At 36.2% G+C, this 16,171-nt stretch overlaps 1 protein-coding gene across 4 annotated transcripts in view; it reads left to right on the forward strand.

Annotated features, from left to right (window-relative positions):
- ZUP1 (zinc finger containing ubiquitin peptidase 1) overlaps nt 1-15,689 on the forward strand; it is a 39,881-nt gene extending 24,192 nt beyond the window's left edge. The window contains exons 8-11 of one of the 4 annotated variants that reach the window (XM_037843564.1): nt 4,041-4,192; nt 5,903-6,123; nt 14,566-14,669; nt 15,440-15,689. In XM_037843564.1, coding sequence (XP_037699492.1) covers nt 4,041-4,192; nt 5,903-6,123; nt 14,566-14,669; nt 15,440-15,545 — 583 coding nt within the window. In that variant the 3' untranslated portion in view covers nt 15,546-15,689. Of the gene's footprint in view, nt 1-4,040; nt 4,193-5,902; nt 6,124-6,790; nt 7,343-8,010; nt 8,081-14,565; nt 14,670-15,439 lie in introns of those variants that run through there. The other 3 variants (XM_037843566.1, XM_037843567.1, XM_037843565.1) reach the window with 3 other exon arrangements.
- Nucleotides 15,690-16,171: the final 482 nt, after the last annotated feature.

A 16,171-nucleotide genomic window follows, 5' to 3' on the forward strand; every position in this document is an offset into this window, starting at 1 on the left:
CATTGAAAGACTTATAATGAAAACCAACAGTTTACTCACTGTCTCGTGCTCCTCTCTGTCAAGTACTGTTTCTCAGAGGCAACTGTCACTTCCATCAAATTTAATATGCCTTCATAGCTATTTCTTGTTTTACCAATTTTAGACATTGTCTGTTGCATTTCTCTTATACCCTCCAACTCATCCTTCTTCCTTCTAATATGATTATATCTCAGTTTATATTAAGTCAGAGTTTATATCATGTCTAAATATTGCTCACTGCTGATTTTATTTTCTATCCTGAAAAGCTTTTTAAAAATTTTCCTCAAGTTAATAAATTGCCTTTCCTTTTACTGTTTGACTTCATCATTATCTTATGTGTTTCCAAATACTTCACTTATCTAATCTGAGGCCCTCCTTATTCCTGGAGACCTCCTTGCTTCAATCAGGATTATTTGCCTTCTAGATTTCCTCCACAGCTATTGTTGTATAGTATTTCTTCACTATTTTATGTTGGAGCCTGGATTTTTCCTGGATTCCTAGTTTTTTTCTTTTTTGGATTTCTCCTTTTTGCTTGAGCACTTTCTTCTTTAGCTTCGTAAGAAAGGATGCCCTGGTTCTTATTATTTCAATGAAAGTTTGGGTGGCTGTGTTGTAAATTCATTTTCACATCAAATGGAGTTTTTACTCTATTGACTTCCAGTAATCAGTGTTACTATTGAGAAGTAAGATGCCATCTGATTCTCATTCCCTTATGTAAAGCTATTTATTTATTTATTGTTTTTATCTTTAGAAGTTTTGTGGCTTTTCTCCTATTCCTGATATCATGAAATTTCACTGTTGGGTGTGGAGCTTTGATTCACTGTGTTGGGCTTTTGTTTTTCCTTTAAATTTGGAATTGTAAATTGTAAGATCTGAGTTAGTATTCAGTTAAGAGCTTTGACTTTGGAGTCAGATTGCCTGTGTTTGATTCAAGCGTTCCTACTTACTAGCTATAAGACCTAACTAGTCTGTACCATAGTTCTGCCATTGATAAAATAAGATATTGTTAGTAACTGCCAAGAGCTGAGTTCAGCTGAGATAGCTGAGCTGAGCTCCCAGGTATCAAAAGTAGCCAGTTAAAACAATCAAATTAAAGTGAAAATAATAACAACAAAATGAGAGTAATAGTCAAGCCTTTAATCATTCTGCTGGTATAAGTCAGAGGCTAACTCAGAATTACCAGCTTCCCTGTTTTGTTTTCCTCCATGGAATGACACTACCAGGGGAGGGTCTGATGGGTTAATGTAGATGTAAGGAGTCATCTCACTGCTGAGGGAACCCCAAAGAAAAGGCTCCTGAAGTTTTATGGACCTGGAACATAGGGTGACAGAGGAGAAACAAGGAATAGAAATATACTGAATAGTGAGTCACTGTGGAGAAAGTATTTTCAAGGACTCTGTCTTCCCTCCCCCGATAAGGACATGTCAGCAGATGTGTCTAAGGAAGGCCTTGGTTTTGAACCTCATGATAGAGAAATGCCTGGGCTAGGAACATAGATATGTATAAAAGCATGACTGGCCAGGGGCCTGAGTCTTTGACTAACTTTCCTCAGAGATTGTAGCGCACAGTGTGCACCACATCTGATGTAGGGAGGTAAGCTTTTCCCTGTGAGGCCTGTCAGATAAAACCTTTGTTGCTGTTTATGGTTGAGCATGAAACATCACACATTATTCTGATCAGAAGCCACACTCCTCCTACATAGAATTGTAGTGGGGATTAAATGAGATAATACTTCTAAAGTGCTTAGAACTGTGACTGGCACATAGTAAGTACTCAGAGGTTAGCTGTTAGTGTTTGAAATTATGATCCTTCCATTTTTTAAAAATGTTTCTTTTCTGGAATTAATGTTAGTTGGCCACTAAACCTCTTTGACCTTCTAATTTTATGTGTCATGTTTCTTTTTTTTTTTCTTTGCTTTATATTTTGCTTTCTACATTTATTCAACTCTATCTCCCAACTTCTCTGCTGAAACTTATATTTTAGTAGTCATACATTTAATTTTAAAGGGTAATTTCATAGTATTGTATTTTTAATGATTGCAATAATTTTTTTCCTAAAATTTTCTTCTATCCCCTGAATTTCTTTTTCCTTCATGTTAATTTGTTTTCATGTCTATTTTAGTCTTTTCCATTTTGAAGGCTTTCTTCTAACTTTTGTAAATCCTTAGTTGTCCATTCATTCATGGAGTGAGGCATGAAGTACTAAAAAGCTGCTTGGAAGTGCTGTACAACTGAAGAAACGTGCAGATTTAAGATTAGCATGCCTTATTTAAGGAGTCTTATTTGGGAGCTTGGTTGGAGAACTCTTAAATTTTAGTAGAGAGAGATCTTAAGAAATCTTTCAGAGAAGAGTTCTCCACTCTCCTGCCTAGAGTTCCTGCAGTGGTGTACGGGGAAATTGTGGGATTATTTGGCTTCTTTATGAAAAAATTGTATTAATCTCCCATTGTCAGCCTCTTGGCTGCCCTTCCAAGTACTTGGTGTCTCTAAGCTTCCGGATGGGATTTTTGTGAGACTAACTGGCTCCATTTCCTTTCCATTCACTTTTGTGATTCCTCTGTCCTGCTTTCCATTTTCCACAGATATGTGGCAGTTTCTTGTCTGTTCCCATTCTCTTTGTTCAGGAGTGTTTAAATCATTTTTTCCTTCAATATTATGTTGTTAGGTTTTCAAGAGCGAATAGATAGATGCTTGTGATCATCTTTAATGGGAAGTTTGCCTTAAGTTTCGTGGCTTGATATTTTCTTTTATGTTTGTTTCTAAGTAATTTAACAAGTGCTTTACGTCATTTTTACCATGTTAATTGATTAGATTTAGAAGTAAAAATATTTCTTATGTTTATATAGAAAAATTAATGGTGTGTGTACAGTAACTTTCTTGAGTTATTTAAACTTAAAGGACTATTTTAATACCCTCCAAATTTGTTTCTGGCTTTTTTTTGTTGTTTTTTTGTTTTTGCTAATTTGTCCACATTGTAATTCTTATAATTCTTGAGGAAAGGAAAATTGCCTCCTAAAATGCCTGGTATATCCTTCTTCTTTCTTGATACCTTAAATGGTTTAGTCTTTTGGTAAACCTTATTATTAATATATTGTGAATTTGTTTTTCGGTTACATAAATGCTGCTTTTGCTCTGTACATGAATTATGTTTTCTAGGGTACTATTCAAATTCCAAATCTAAACTGACATGCCATAAAACTGCTAACCTATAAGCACTGTTTCTATTTCTAAGCAGTTTATACAGGAGTTTATTTGAGCACTTAAAACTCAGTAATCAGTTGTAAGTTTTCAACATTAAATTTTCTGAGGTTAAAATTAGCAACCATTACAACTTGGGTTGGTTTGGAGATTTTATTGTCAAGAGAGATGAACACAGGAGATCTATGCTGTAGTTTGAAGTGATAATAAAGCTATTAATGTTTTGGATTATACCTGATATTTTAAAAATAGTTATTTGGAAGTGGTCCGCTGCCAGATGGGTAATATGTAGATATAAAGGTATGGGTATACACATGCTTTTCTATGATCTTTACAAATATTCTTTTCTTGTCTGTTATTGGAATTTCAGAGAACTGAAAAGGAAAATATTCAGGATATTCTTAATAGCTGTGAATGGCTGCTGGGGAATAAAAATTAGAAGTCAGTTTCTAACTGATCATCAGATTTAGAGACTTCAGAATGAAGCTCTCCCGCATGTTATATATAGGTGACTCAAATGTCAAGCATGGTTTTCATTTAATATTCATGGATGTTTTATATGTCAGAAACTTTTTATAACTTAAAATTAGTCATCTACCCTATTATGAATAGTTATTTAAATAGTTACTTCCTTTACAAAAATGACAGTTTTCTGGACAATTAATAAAAATGTATATTGGATTTATTTTTTCTTCTTCTTAGGGAGAAAATGACTACATAAAATTAGTTCTAAACTGATAATATTTTGTGTTATTTGATAATTCTATTGTTGAAAACATTTTAAAAACATTCTCTAAATAATCCATTTTGTCAATGTTTGTATAGGTGTCACATTGTTGATTTTCACAAATCTACTGGTCCTTTGGGTACACACCCTCGCTTATTTGAGTGGATATTGAACTACTATTCTTCAGAGAGGGAAGGGACTCCAAAGGTAGTTCGTACATCTAAGCCTCCTATCTATCTTCAGCATCAAGGTTAGTATAGCTCATAGACAATAATGCTATTTAGAAGATGATTGATTGGCTTTTGCTTTAGGACAGGTTAAGTGTGTGATAATTTGGGATGGTGGTGCAAGGATGGGGGGGTGGATTGTGGTATTGGTCTATCTTTATTTCCAAAACTACACTATCTTTACAGTATATTCCTGGGTAATGAAGAATAATACCCTGTCACGGTCAGGGATCAGGGCCTGTTGTACTTCTGTTTTCTTCGCCTGGTTCACTCTTCCCTGACTCTTCATCCTTTTCCTTCTTCATGTGTTACCTCAGTGATGCCTTCCCTGACTACCTTATTTAAAATTCCAACTCCTATTTCAAACCCCCAGTGCTGGCATGTCTTATCTTTCTTCCTTGACTTATTTTTCTTCATCTGACATAACGTATATTTCACTTACTTACCTTATTTATAGGATGTCTCTTACTATTGTATATAAGCTCCAGAAAGGCAGATATGTTTCTCTGTTTTGTTTATGGCTGTGTCATTATTTCTTTAGTGCCCGGCACCTGGACACTTGATAAATTTAGTTGAATGGATGTTCTGGATCAGTAGGAATAAGGAGAAATAAATGTTAGGAATGTCATTGTTTAAGAATACAAACTATAATAGACTAAGCCTTCCCCATGGAAATTCTAGTATATATAAATTTACTTCTGTTTACCTTTTGGAAAACTATGAGAGTTTTAATTCTAGGCTAGACAAATTTCAAATCCTTTCATCTGAGATAATTTGAATAAGAGGGATCAAGAGACTGGGAAAGAAAAAGAGTAGAAGTGGAATTTTTTGTAATGAAGCCTTTAAAAAGCTTAAATTGAATGAAAAAACCTAAATATTAAGAAGTAGAACTAAACTGTGTCTTCAGAGTGAAAGAGTTCACATAGACACATGTCAGAAGTACTGACAATGACATTCTGTTCATTAAGTTGTCATGAATGGACCCTGTGCCATAAATATGTGGGAGAGAATGTTGAGGAAACCTTTTTTCACTATGTTAATTATGCTAATCAGAGGTTACCCAAAACTTTTGTTTTAACTTTTTTTTTTTAAATAATTACAGATTCACAGACTAAAACATTTTCCCATTTCATATATTCAAGTTAACTACAACTCTGGGATTAAAGTGGGTTCAGAGGTGACAATCAGTACAGCATTCAGCATTTGGATGGAATAAAGACAAGTATATCTAAGTGTGCATATTAAAAAAATAATGAATTTATAACATCTTGAAACTGTAGGGAGACATTTTATAAAATTTCTGGTAAGCAAAGAATAGTAAATGGAAACATTTAAGATGTATAAAATTTTAACATTTTGCTTTTATTATTGTGCTGTGGTATTTTATTTTAACGAAAAATCATTGATGGCTTCTTTCAGCCCTGTTTACTTTCTTTTTCTAATAGGGTCTGAAGTTCTGCTACAACTTCTGGAAGCTATTTCTCTTACTTAAGAGAGGAACTATACTGAATTTTAATTGGGCACCTGGTAGATACCTGTGACTATAACTGACTGGCTGGTTTTGTTCATAAACTGTATTCAAAAACACTAGGCAGTGTTTAAAAGCCATGTATATGGTGTTTAGAATATAAATGTATGTGCACACTATATATAGAGAGGATATATATAGTAACTTTTATATGTGTGTATAGATATACATGTGACATGTATTGCTGTTATTTCATTTTTGATAGGTCATAGTCAAACGGTTGTTGGAATTGAAGAGAGAAAAAACCGAACATTATGTTTACTAATATTTGATCCAGGATGTCCTTCTCGAGAAATGCAGAAACTATTAAAGCAAGAGATTGAGGCTAACAGTCTCAAGCAGCTTCGGAAATTTGTGGGAAATTTAAAACATAAGCAGTACCAGATATTGGCTATAGAGGGTGTTCTTTCTCCGGAAGAGAAAGTTGTAAGTATCCAAATATTTATTAAGTGAAGCTTGAAAATACTGAATTTAGAGTTTAAAATTTTTAGTTAAAATCAATACTATAGCTTTAGATCTCCTAACAGTGCTATAGTTTTATGTCTCTTAACACCTTACCCTGTTTCACAAAGTTGGCAAAAACATTTTGTTTCTTTGTCATTTAATTTCTGGAATGGGCATCTTTAATTTCAAATGGTCCCTAATGACTTTCAATTGCTTTACTCATAGCTTCATAACTGAATTGAATTTTATAAATTTTAATTTAACATTTAATAGCAAGTGAGTAATGAGTAATGACAACATATAATGGTAAGTAAACCTAACTGAATCCAGAGATAGCTAACTCACATTGACTTTAATTATTGTTTATTAAAATGTGATCCTTGCGATTGCTGAGGCTCTATTTTATGCACTTGGGCTTAATGGGTATACACAGTTCTAGAATTAAATTTCAGTAGAGTTGCTTCTCATCTTTATCCCTTGAAATTAAATGATGAGTGGTGCATTATAAAACAATATTTAAGAATTGAAAACCTTCCACTTGTTATGAACTGACAAAATGTGATTGCATATCAGGTTTAGAAAATGCACAAGCCACAGAATCTTTAAAACAAAAATGCCCCTACTTCACATGGCTTTGTTTCCCTTGAAGGAGAAAAGAGGCAGAGGACTAGAGAGGAACTGTTGGACAAGTATATCTTGTTGGAGAAAAACAGAATCATGGAAGAAAGGACTAAAATTGTTGGAAATGAGAGCGAGAGCTAGGGTAATCTTTCAGCCTTGTAACTTGGGATATAAAGGCAGAGATTGTTTAAGAAGCCTTCGCTTTAATATGATACATTAAAGATTTCTTTGCAGTGATTTAAATGCCACACTTGCATTCATTTTATTTACCCTGTCATTCATTTGGCTAGATAGTTAGAGATTAATTTACTACTAAAATACCAAGACACTTACTCACCAGTGTACAGAAGGCTTGTGAGAATGTGGGTGGGATTAAATATTATCATGGATTCTGGCTGAACATTTTATTAGAAACAGATTGGTGGTGCTGGAATACTAAGCTGTGTTCCTCACACTATGCATTTAATGCTGTTCCATTTTTTTTTAATTTAATTTTATTGAGATTGTTCACATACCATGCAATTATCCAAAAATCCAAAGTAAACAATCAGTTGCCCATGGTACCATCATACAGCTGTGTATCCATCATATTTTTTTTTCCAATTTTTAGAGCATTTTCATTACTCCAGAAAAAAAAAAGACTAAAAAAGAAAACTCAAATCCTCCCATACCCCCCTAACCACACCCCCTCCATTATTGACTCATAGTATTGGTATAGTACATTTGTTACTGTTGATGAAAGAATGTTAAAATACTACTAACTGTAGTAGATACTTTGCAATAGGTATATTTTTTCCCTAGATACCCCTCTATTCTTAACTTCTGATTATAGTGTCATACATTTGTTCTAGTTCATGAAAGAGATTTCTAACATTTGTACAATTAATCATGGACATTGTCCACCACAAGATTCACTATTTTATACATTCCCGTATTTTAACCTCCAGCTTTCCTTCTGGTGACGTATGTGACTCTAAGCTTCCCCTTTCTACCATATTCACACACCATTCAGCACTGTTATTCTCACAATAACATGCTACTGTCACCTCTATCCATTTCCAAACACTTAAGTTCAACCTAGTTGAACATTCTGCTCATAATAAGCAACTGCTTCCCATTCTTTAGCCTCGTTCTATAGCCTGGTAGCTTACATTTCATGTCTATGAGTTTACATGTTATCATTAGTTTCTATCAGTGAGACCATACAATATTTATCCTTATGTGTCTGACTTATTTCCCTCAATTTAGTGCTCTCAAGTGTCTTCATCAACCCGTTTTTTTTTAAAGATGGTTTTGTTCACCTGCCATACAGTCTGTTGTAAGTAAACAATTGATGGTTCCCTGTATAGTCATGTATTTATGTATTCAACACTATCACCACTATCTCTACAAGGACACCTCTATTTCTTCCACAAAGGAGGAAGAGTCAAAGAAGGTAGAGAGACAAAAGAAAAAGAAAAAGAAAGGAAAAAAAAATGACAGCTAAGAAGCAACAAAAGAAAAGATAGAATTAAACTAAAGTGGAATAAAAGAGTCAGACAACATCACCAGTGTCAGGAGTCCCATATCCCTCCCTTATGTCCCCTTTTTACAGGCATCTAGCTTTGGTATATTGCCTTTGTTACATTAAAGGAAGCATAATACAATGTTTCTGTTAACTATAGTCTCTAGTTTTCATTGATTGTATTTTTTCCCCCAATACTGCTCTGTTTTTAACACCTTGCAAGGTTAACATTCATTTGTTCTCCCTCATGTAAAAACATATTTGTATATTTCATCACAGTTGTTCAGCACTTTAGGTTTCATTGAGTTACACAGTCCCAATCTTTATCTTTCTTCTCTCCTTCTGTTGTCCCACATGCTCCTAACCTTCCTCTTTCAACCATACTCATTGTCATCTTTGTTCATTGTACTTACATTATTGTGCTACCATCACCCAAAATTGTGTTCCAAACCTCTCACTCCTGTCTTTTCCTATCTGTCTGTAGTGCTCCCTTTAGTATTTCCTGTAGTGTAGGCATGTTGTTCACAAACTCTCCCATTGTCTGTCTGTCAGAGACTATTTTAAACTCTCCCTAATATTTGAAGGGCAGTTTTGCCGGATATAGGATTCTTCGTTGGTGGTTTTTCTCTTTCAGTGTCTTAAATGTATCACACCACTTCCTTCTTGCCTCCATGGTTTCTATTGAGAAATCTGCACATAGTCTTATCAAGCTTCCTTGGTATGTGATGGATCGCTTTCTCTTGCTGCTTTCAGGATTCTCTCTTTGTCTTTGATGTTGGATAATCTGATTATTAAGTGTCTTGGCGTAGGTCTATTCAGATCTTTTCTGTTTGGGGTACGCTGTACTTCTTGGATCTGTAGGTTTATGTCTTTCATATGAGATGGGAAATTTTCATTGATTATTTCCTCTATTATTGGTTCTGCCCCTTTTCCCTTCTCTTCTCCTTCTGGGACACCCATGACATGTACATTCCTGCACTTCATGTTGTCATTAAGTTCCCTGAGATGTTGCTCGTATCTTTCCATTCTTTTCTCTGTTATTTTGTGTGTAGGATTTCAGGAGTCTTGTTCTCCAGTTCCTGAGTGTTTTCTTCTGCCTCTTGATATCTGCTGTTATATGTCTCTGTTGTGTTTTTCATCTCTTGTGTTGTGCCTTTCATTTCCATAGATTCTGCCACTTATTTTTTCAAACTTTCTATTTCTACTGTGTTTTTTTATATCCTTCATCTCTTTTGCCATCTCTTCCCTGAACTCATGGATTTAGTTTTTTATTTGATTTAGCATATTTCTTTGAAAGTCTGTAATAGATTGTTTCATTAAAGTGAAACAATATCCCAACTGTATCTTGGTCGAGGTGTAAGTTTGGTCCTTTGACTGGGCCATATCTTTGTTTTTCCTAGTGTAGATTGTAGTTTTCTGTTGTCTGGGCATCTGGCTTCCTTGGTTACCCCAATCAGATTTTCCCAGACCAGAACAGGTTCAGGTCTCAGAATGGGGTTATATTCAGTTTCAAGTCTCCCTGCTGGTGTGTCTTACAGATTGACAGTCTTTCCTATGGGGTCTCTAGCCGCTGTGCTTTCCTAACTGCCCAGCAGGTGATGCCTGTCAGCCTTTCGGTCCCAACTGGTGTAAGGAGGTATGGCCCCTTTAGTTTCTGTTTTGGCTGTTTTCCCCCAGGCTCTGGGTTCTGATTCCAAAGGGAAGGCGGATGGTAGAGCTGGGCCCCACCTCTTTCCTCTTAGGGAAGATACACCCCCTAGGGAGTTATAATCTGCATTTGAATAGCTCCATTGTCTCTCTGGCTCTGCTGTCTCCACCCCTGTCTGGGTCAGAGCACTGTTAACTGACAATTATTGAGGCTTTCTCCAGAGAGCTGCTCAGGTTGAGAGAGAGAAAATGGGATAGAAAGCCCCCTTTCAGAGCCAGGCCACAATCCGTCAGCCAAAGGTAACACCTGGTCTTCTGGGGTCCCCTTCCCAGGACAGAGGAGTCTTCTGGCTCTTTAAGGTCAGTCGTCACTAAAAGCCTCTTTGTGCTTGTTAGGGGTTTGTAGCTTGTGTTCAGCAGTTCACATTTGCTAATTAAAACCCCAGTTGGAGCTGGGCTGAGTACATTCGCTTGCTTGGAGAGTGCTGCTTTCTACCACAGCGAGGTTTTGCAGCTCAGCCTGCCATGGGGGAGGGGGTTCCCAGTGTGGTTCTGCAGTTTTTACTTACAGGTTTTATGCTGCGATCTCAGGCATTCCTCCGAATCCAGGTTGGTGTGCAATATGTGGATACTTATGGTTGTCCCCCAGCAGTTATTCCAGATTATTTACTAGTTGTTCCTGATTGTTTATTAGTTGCTCCAGGGGACTAACTAAATTCCACTCCTCTCTGCCACCATCTTGCCCCCTCTCCTTCCCTTTTTTTTTTTGTGTGTGTGTATCAAGGAGAATAGTTGTGACTTCTTTAACTATAAGAATCTGAACTTGGAAAACAGCTTGCAATACTGCAGATAGGAAAGGAATAATAAATATATAATTGTAATTATAATTACAGTAGAAATAACCTTTGTGTGATACTTACTCTGTGCTAGGTGCTATTCTAAGCACTTTAAATATATTGACTAATTTAATCTACACAACTGCCCTATGAATTATTCCCATATAACAGATGACGATACTGAGGCAAGAGAGGGTGTTATATTCCTAATGTCTCATAGCTAGTAAGTAGAGGAGAAGTGGCAGGATTCCAGTTCAGGCAATTTGCATCCACAGCCCTGCTTTTAACCACTATGTGATTTTTGCCACTTCTCTAAACATACAAAGCCTCATAATTTCACATTTGCTAAACTTCTGTGTAAACAATTACATTTCTTGTTGAAAAGATATGGTATAACATTTTGAAAAATGAAAAAAAAATAATCTTACCAATTGTTGGGGACTGAATTATGTTCCCCACCAAAGACACGTTCAGGTCCCCACCTCTGGTCTTGTGGTTGTGAACCCATTTGTAAATAGGACCTTTGAAGATGCTATTATTAGTTAAGATGTACCCAAATTGAATAAAGGTAGGCCTCAATCCAATATGCTGAAGTCCTTATAAACAAAGAAAACTAGACATGAAAGACAAAAACCATAGGGAAGAGCTGGAAGCAGGAAGTCAGTGGAACCCAGAAGAGAAAGGGAGGACATCACATTGATTGGAAAGCCAAGGAACCCAAGGATTGCTAGCCCATCAGAATGCCACCAACTCTGGGAAGAAGCTAGCCTTCTTGCTTCTGGAACCATGAGGCAATAAATTTCCATTGTCAAGCCAACCCATTGTGTGGTATTTGTCTTAGCAGCCAGGAAACTGGTTGGTACTGCAAAGTTGTGATGCTGCTATTACAAATTATAGATAGATAGATAGATAGATAGATAGATAGATAGATAGATAGATAGATAGATAGATAGATATGGAAACAGCTTTGGAGTTAGGTAATGGGTAGAAGCTAGAAGAATTGTGAAGTACTTGATAGAAAAAGCCTAGATGGCTTTGAAGGGACTATTGGTAGAAATATGGACATTAAAGATACTTCTGATAAGCATTAGATGGAAATGAATGTGTTTTTGGAAACAGGAGGAAAGGTGATCCTTGTTATACAGTGGCAGAGTACTTGGCGAAATTGTGTTCTGATGTCAGATGGAAGGCAGAACTTGCAAGTAATGTACCTGAATATTTAACCAAGATTTCCAAGCTAAGTATGAAAGGTGCAGCCTGGCTTCTCCTTGCTGCTTATGATAAAATGTGAGAGGAAAAGGATAAGCTGAGAGCTGAACCTTAAGCACAAAGAAACCAGCAGTTGATAATTTCAAAAGCCTATCCAGGTAGTGTGCTCTGAGACTAGGGCCAGAAATGACTCTTTCAGGAACCTCCCTGGAAGTGAGTCCCCAGAATGTGGCTCCGTGCAAGGATTTAGCTGAACAGCCCTTTGCTGTTCAGGATTAGAAATGCATTTCTAAGTCTTAATTAAAAATGCAGTTAACCAGGAAGGATCTGTGGGAAATCCTTTTGTCTGATGATTTGGATCCCCAGGAAGAAGCAAGCCTTCTAGCCCCTGGAACCATGAGCCATTACATTGTGTGGTATTTGTATTAGCAAGTGGGAAACCAAAACACCAATTTAACATAACATAATTTTTGCATATTTCAGGCCTTTGCTTATTTTTCTCAGGTTTTATTTTAACCATTATGTCTTATAGTTATTCTGTCCTTTTTAATATAGTGCTTTATATACTGTCAGAATTTAGCAAATATTGGATATTTGTTGGCAGGCAGATCAGATGACACTCTGCAGCTTTAAATAAGGGCAAAATATTGATTTTCAGAAAACAATTTGAAATGTTATTTTTTCCTTCTCAAAGATAATTACAATTTTTTGGTAGAGGAATTTCAGAACAAATTTGATATTTTAAAGTATCCAAAAATGTAGATATTTATAACTGCATTTTATTTTTTGTTTTTAAACATTTTTTGAAGTAGTATTTATTATTATTTTTTTTTGTGGTTTTCATGAATTATATATTTTTTTTCTTTTTAATTTTTATTGGTATTGTTCAGATACCATACAATTATCCAAAGATCCAAAGTGTACAATCAGTTGCCCCTGGTACTCTCATCCATCACTGCACTTAAATTTTGTTCAATTTTTAGAACCTTTTCATTACTCCAGACAAGAAATAAAGTGAAAAATGAAAAAAGAAACAAAAAAGAAAAGGAAACTCAAATCCTCCCATATCCCTAACCAGCCCCCCTCAATTGTTGACTCATAGTGTTGGTATACTACATTTGTTACTGTTTATGAAAGAACGTTGAAAATACTACTAACTATAGTATATAGTTTGCAATAGGTATATATTTCTTCCCTATATGCCCCTCTATTATTAACTTCTTTTTTCAGTGTACTTACGTTGCTGTCCTACCATCTCCCAAAATTGTTTTCTAAACCACGCACTCCTGTCTTCTCCTATCACTCGTAGTGCTCCCTTTAGTATTTCCTGTAGGGTGGGTGCTTGTTCACAAAGTCTCTCATTGTTTGTCGGAAAATATTTTGAGCTCTCCCTCATATTTGAAGGACAGCTTTGCTGGATATAGGATTCTTGGTTGGCAGTTTTTCTCTTTCAGTATCTTAAATATATCACCCCACTTCCTTCTTGCCTCCATGGTTTCTGCTGAGAGATCTGCACATAGTCTTATTAAGCTTCCTTTGTATTTGATGGATTGCTTTTCTCTTGCTGCTTTCAGGATTCTCTCTTTGTCTTTGACATTTGATAATCTGATTGTTAAGTGTCTTGGCATAGGCCTATTCAAATCTATTCTGCTTGGAGTACGCTGCACTTCTTAGATCTGTAATTTTATGTCTTTCGTAAGAGATGGGAAATTTTCATTGATTATTTCCTCTATTATTGCCTCTGCCCCTTTCCCCTTCTCTTCTCCTTCTGGGACACCAATGATACATACATTCTTGTACTTTGTTTCATCCTTAAGTTTCCGGAGAAGTTGCTCATATTTTTTCATTCTTTTCTCCATCTGCTCCTTTGGGTGTAGGCTTTCAGGTATTTTGTTCTCCAGTTCTTGAGTGTTTTCTTCTGCCCCTTGAGATCTGCTGTTGTATGTTTCCATTGTGTCTTTCGTCTCTTGTGTTGTGCCTTTCATTTCCATAGATTCTGCTAGTTGTTTTTTTGAACTTTTGATTTCTGCCTTATGTATGCCCAGTATTTTCTTTACAGTCTCTATCTCTTTTGCGAAATCTTCTCTAAACTTTTTGAATTGATTTAGCATTAATTGTTTAAATTCCTGTATCTCAGTTGAAGTTTACGTTTGTTCCTTTGACTGGGCCATAGCTTCGTTTTTCTTAGTGTAGGTTGTAGTTTTCTGTTGTCTAGGCATCTGACCTCCTAGGCTACCCCAATCTGGTTTTCCCAGACAAGAACAGGCTCAGATCACAGAAGAAGGAAATATTCAGTATCTGGTTTCCCTGATGGTTTTTCTTAGAGGATTGATACACCTGTGCTTTTCTGCCTGGCAGGTGCCCCTGTCAGCCTGTCACTGGCTAGTGTAAGAGGGTGTGGCCTGTGGCTCTCCTCCCCCAGGCTTTGGGGTCTGGTTCTGGAAAGGCAGGCAGTAGAGCTGGGCCCCTCCAGAGAGGTCATTTGCATATCAGTAAGTTCTTTGTTTCTGTGACTCTGCTGATCAAAGTGTTTTGACTTTAAAATGGCTGAGGCTGTCTTTATTGCAAAGCACTGCTGGCTGAAAACAGTTGAGGTTTTCTCCACAGAGAGAGAAACGGACAGAAAAGCTCCCAGGTTCACCCATCAGAGATAGCATCCAATCCTCTGGACTCCCCATCCTGAGACAGATATGTCCCCCGACTCTCCCAAGGTCAGTTGTCACCAAAAGTCTCTGTCTGCTTGTTGAGGATTCGCTGTCTGTATTGAGCAGTTAACATTAAAACCCCAGTTGGAGCTGGGCTGAGAGAGGGCTGCTCTTTAGCACCGCGAGGCTTCTGTGAGAGAGGGGCTTTCGGCTCTTAGCGCAGGTCCGCAGTTTTACTTACAGATTTTATGCTGCGATCTCAGGCATTCCTCCCAGTTCAGGTTGGTGGATGATGAGTGGACAGTCACATTTGTCTCCCCACCGTTATTCCAGGTTATTTACTAGTTTTTTGGTCATTTATGAATTGTTCCCGGGGGGGACTAACAGTCTTCCACTCCTCTCCATGCCACCATCTTAGCTCCTCCTTCTGAAGTGGTGTTTTGAAGTCCATAATGAGGAAGATCATTTTCTTTAATTAGCTGCCTCTCTCTGCTATCCTATCTCTAGCTTTTCCTCACCCTGTTTTTACCTCTATTTCTCTCTGACCTTAAACCAGTATTTTTACTTTTAACTCAGTATTCCGTAAAAGACGTTTTCTTTTTGCTTCGTACTGTTTTGTCTTCATCTGGAATTTTCTTTAATTTCTTTATGGTTTGGCTTTAAGAATGTTTATTCCTAATTTCATAAGTTTGAAACTAATTTTTCTTTAAGACTTTTCATTATCTTGAAAAAAATTCCAGATTTTGTATTTTCATTTTAGAATGATAATTAATACATATTCTAATTATATGACTTCTAGCTTACAACTAACAGTTTTTTAAAAATTCTCTTTCAAGGCCAGGAGACAAGCTTCTCAAGTCTTTACAGCAGAGAAGATTCCTTGAAGAATTAAGTATTTCAGTGACTGTGGAATTACATTTTTTTCCTAACTTCAGTTGTTAAACTCCTTAATACAACTTATGAGTCTGAATGTTCCAAGTACTCAACTTGTAATATAATTTTATTTCTAAAATGTCTGTTATATTAATTAAATTATACCTTTGTGTTTCATTGTTTAGTAATTATGTCAATAAAATATCTAATTTGCATTGTGGGTTTTTTCTTTTTCTTATTCATGTTTCAGAAAGGTTTTTTTAAATTATCGCCATAAGCTAATATTTACTGGGTATTCGGCTCTTGTTAGGTACCCTTCTCTATTTTACATGTATTAGTTGAGTCTTCAACTTGAGACATAAACTATTATTAGCCCACTGAGGAAGCTGAAGCTCTAAGAGATTGGTATTTTGCCCGAGGAAATACAGTTAGAATGTGATTGTAATCAAGAGCTTCAATCCAGACTGTCACACTTCCAAGCTCTTGTTCTTTACAATTATACCATTCTACCTTCTGTTACAGAACATATATAATGAAATTCCATCCTTAGAGATTGGAAATAACCTTAGTATTTAAAAAGCATAGCACTCAAAAGAGATATTTTTTTTCTTAGATATTTACACTACCTATACAACTGTGATTTAGAGTTTTGTGTTTAATGTGCCCCACAAGAATGAAACTTTCATTAATTTGGA

Source organism: Choloepus didactylus, chromosome 7, assembly GCF_015220235.1.
Source record: "Choloepus didactylus isolate mChoDid1 chromosome 7, mChoDid1.pri, whole genome shotgun sequence".
NCBI lineage: Eukaryota > Metazoa > Chordata > Mammalia > Pilosa > Megalonychidae > Choloepus > Choloepus didactylus.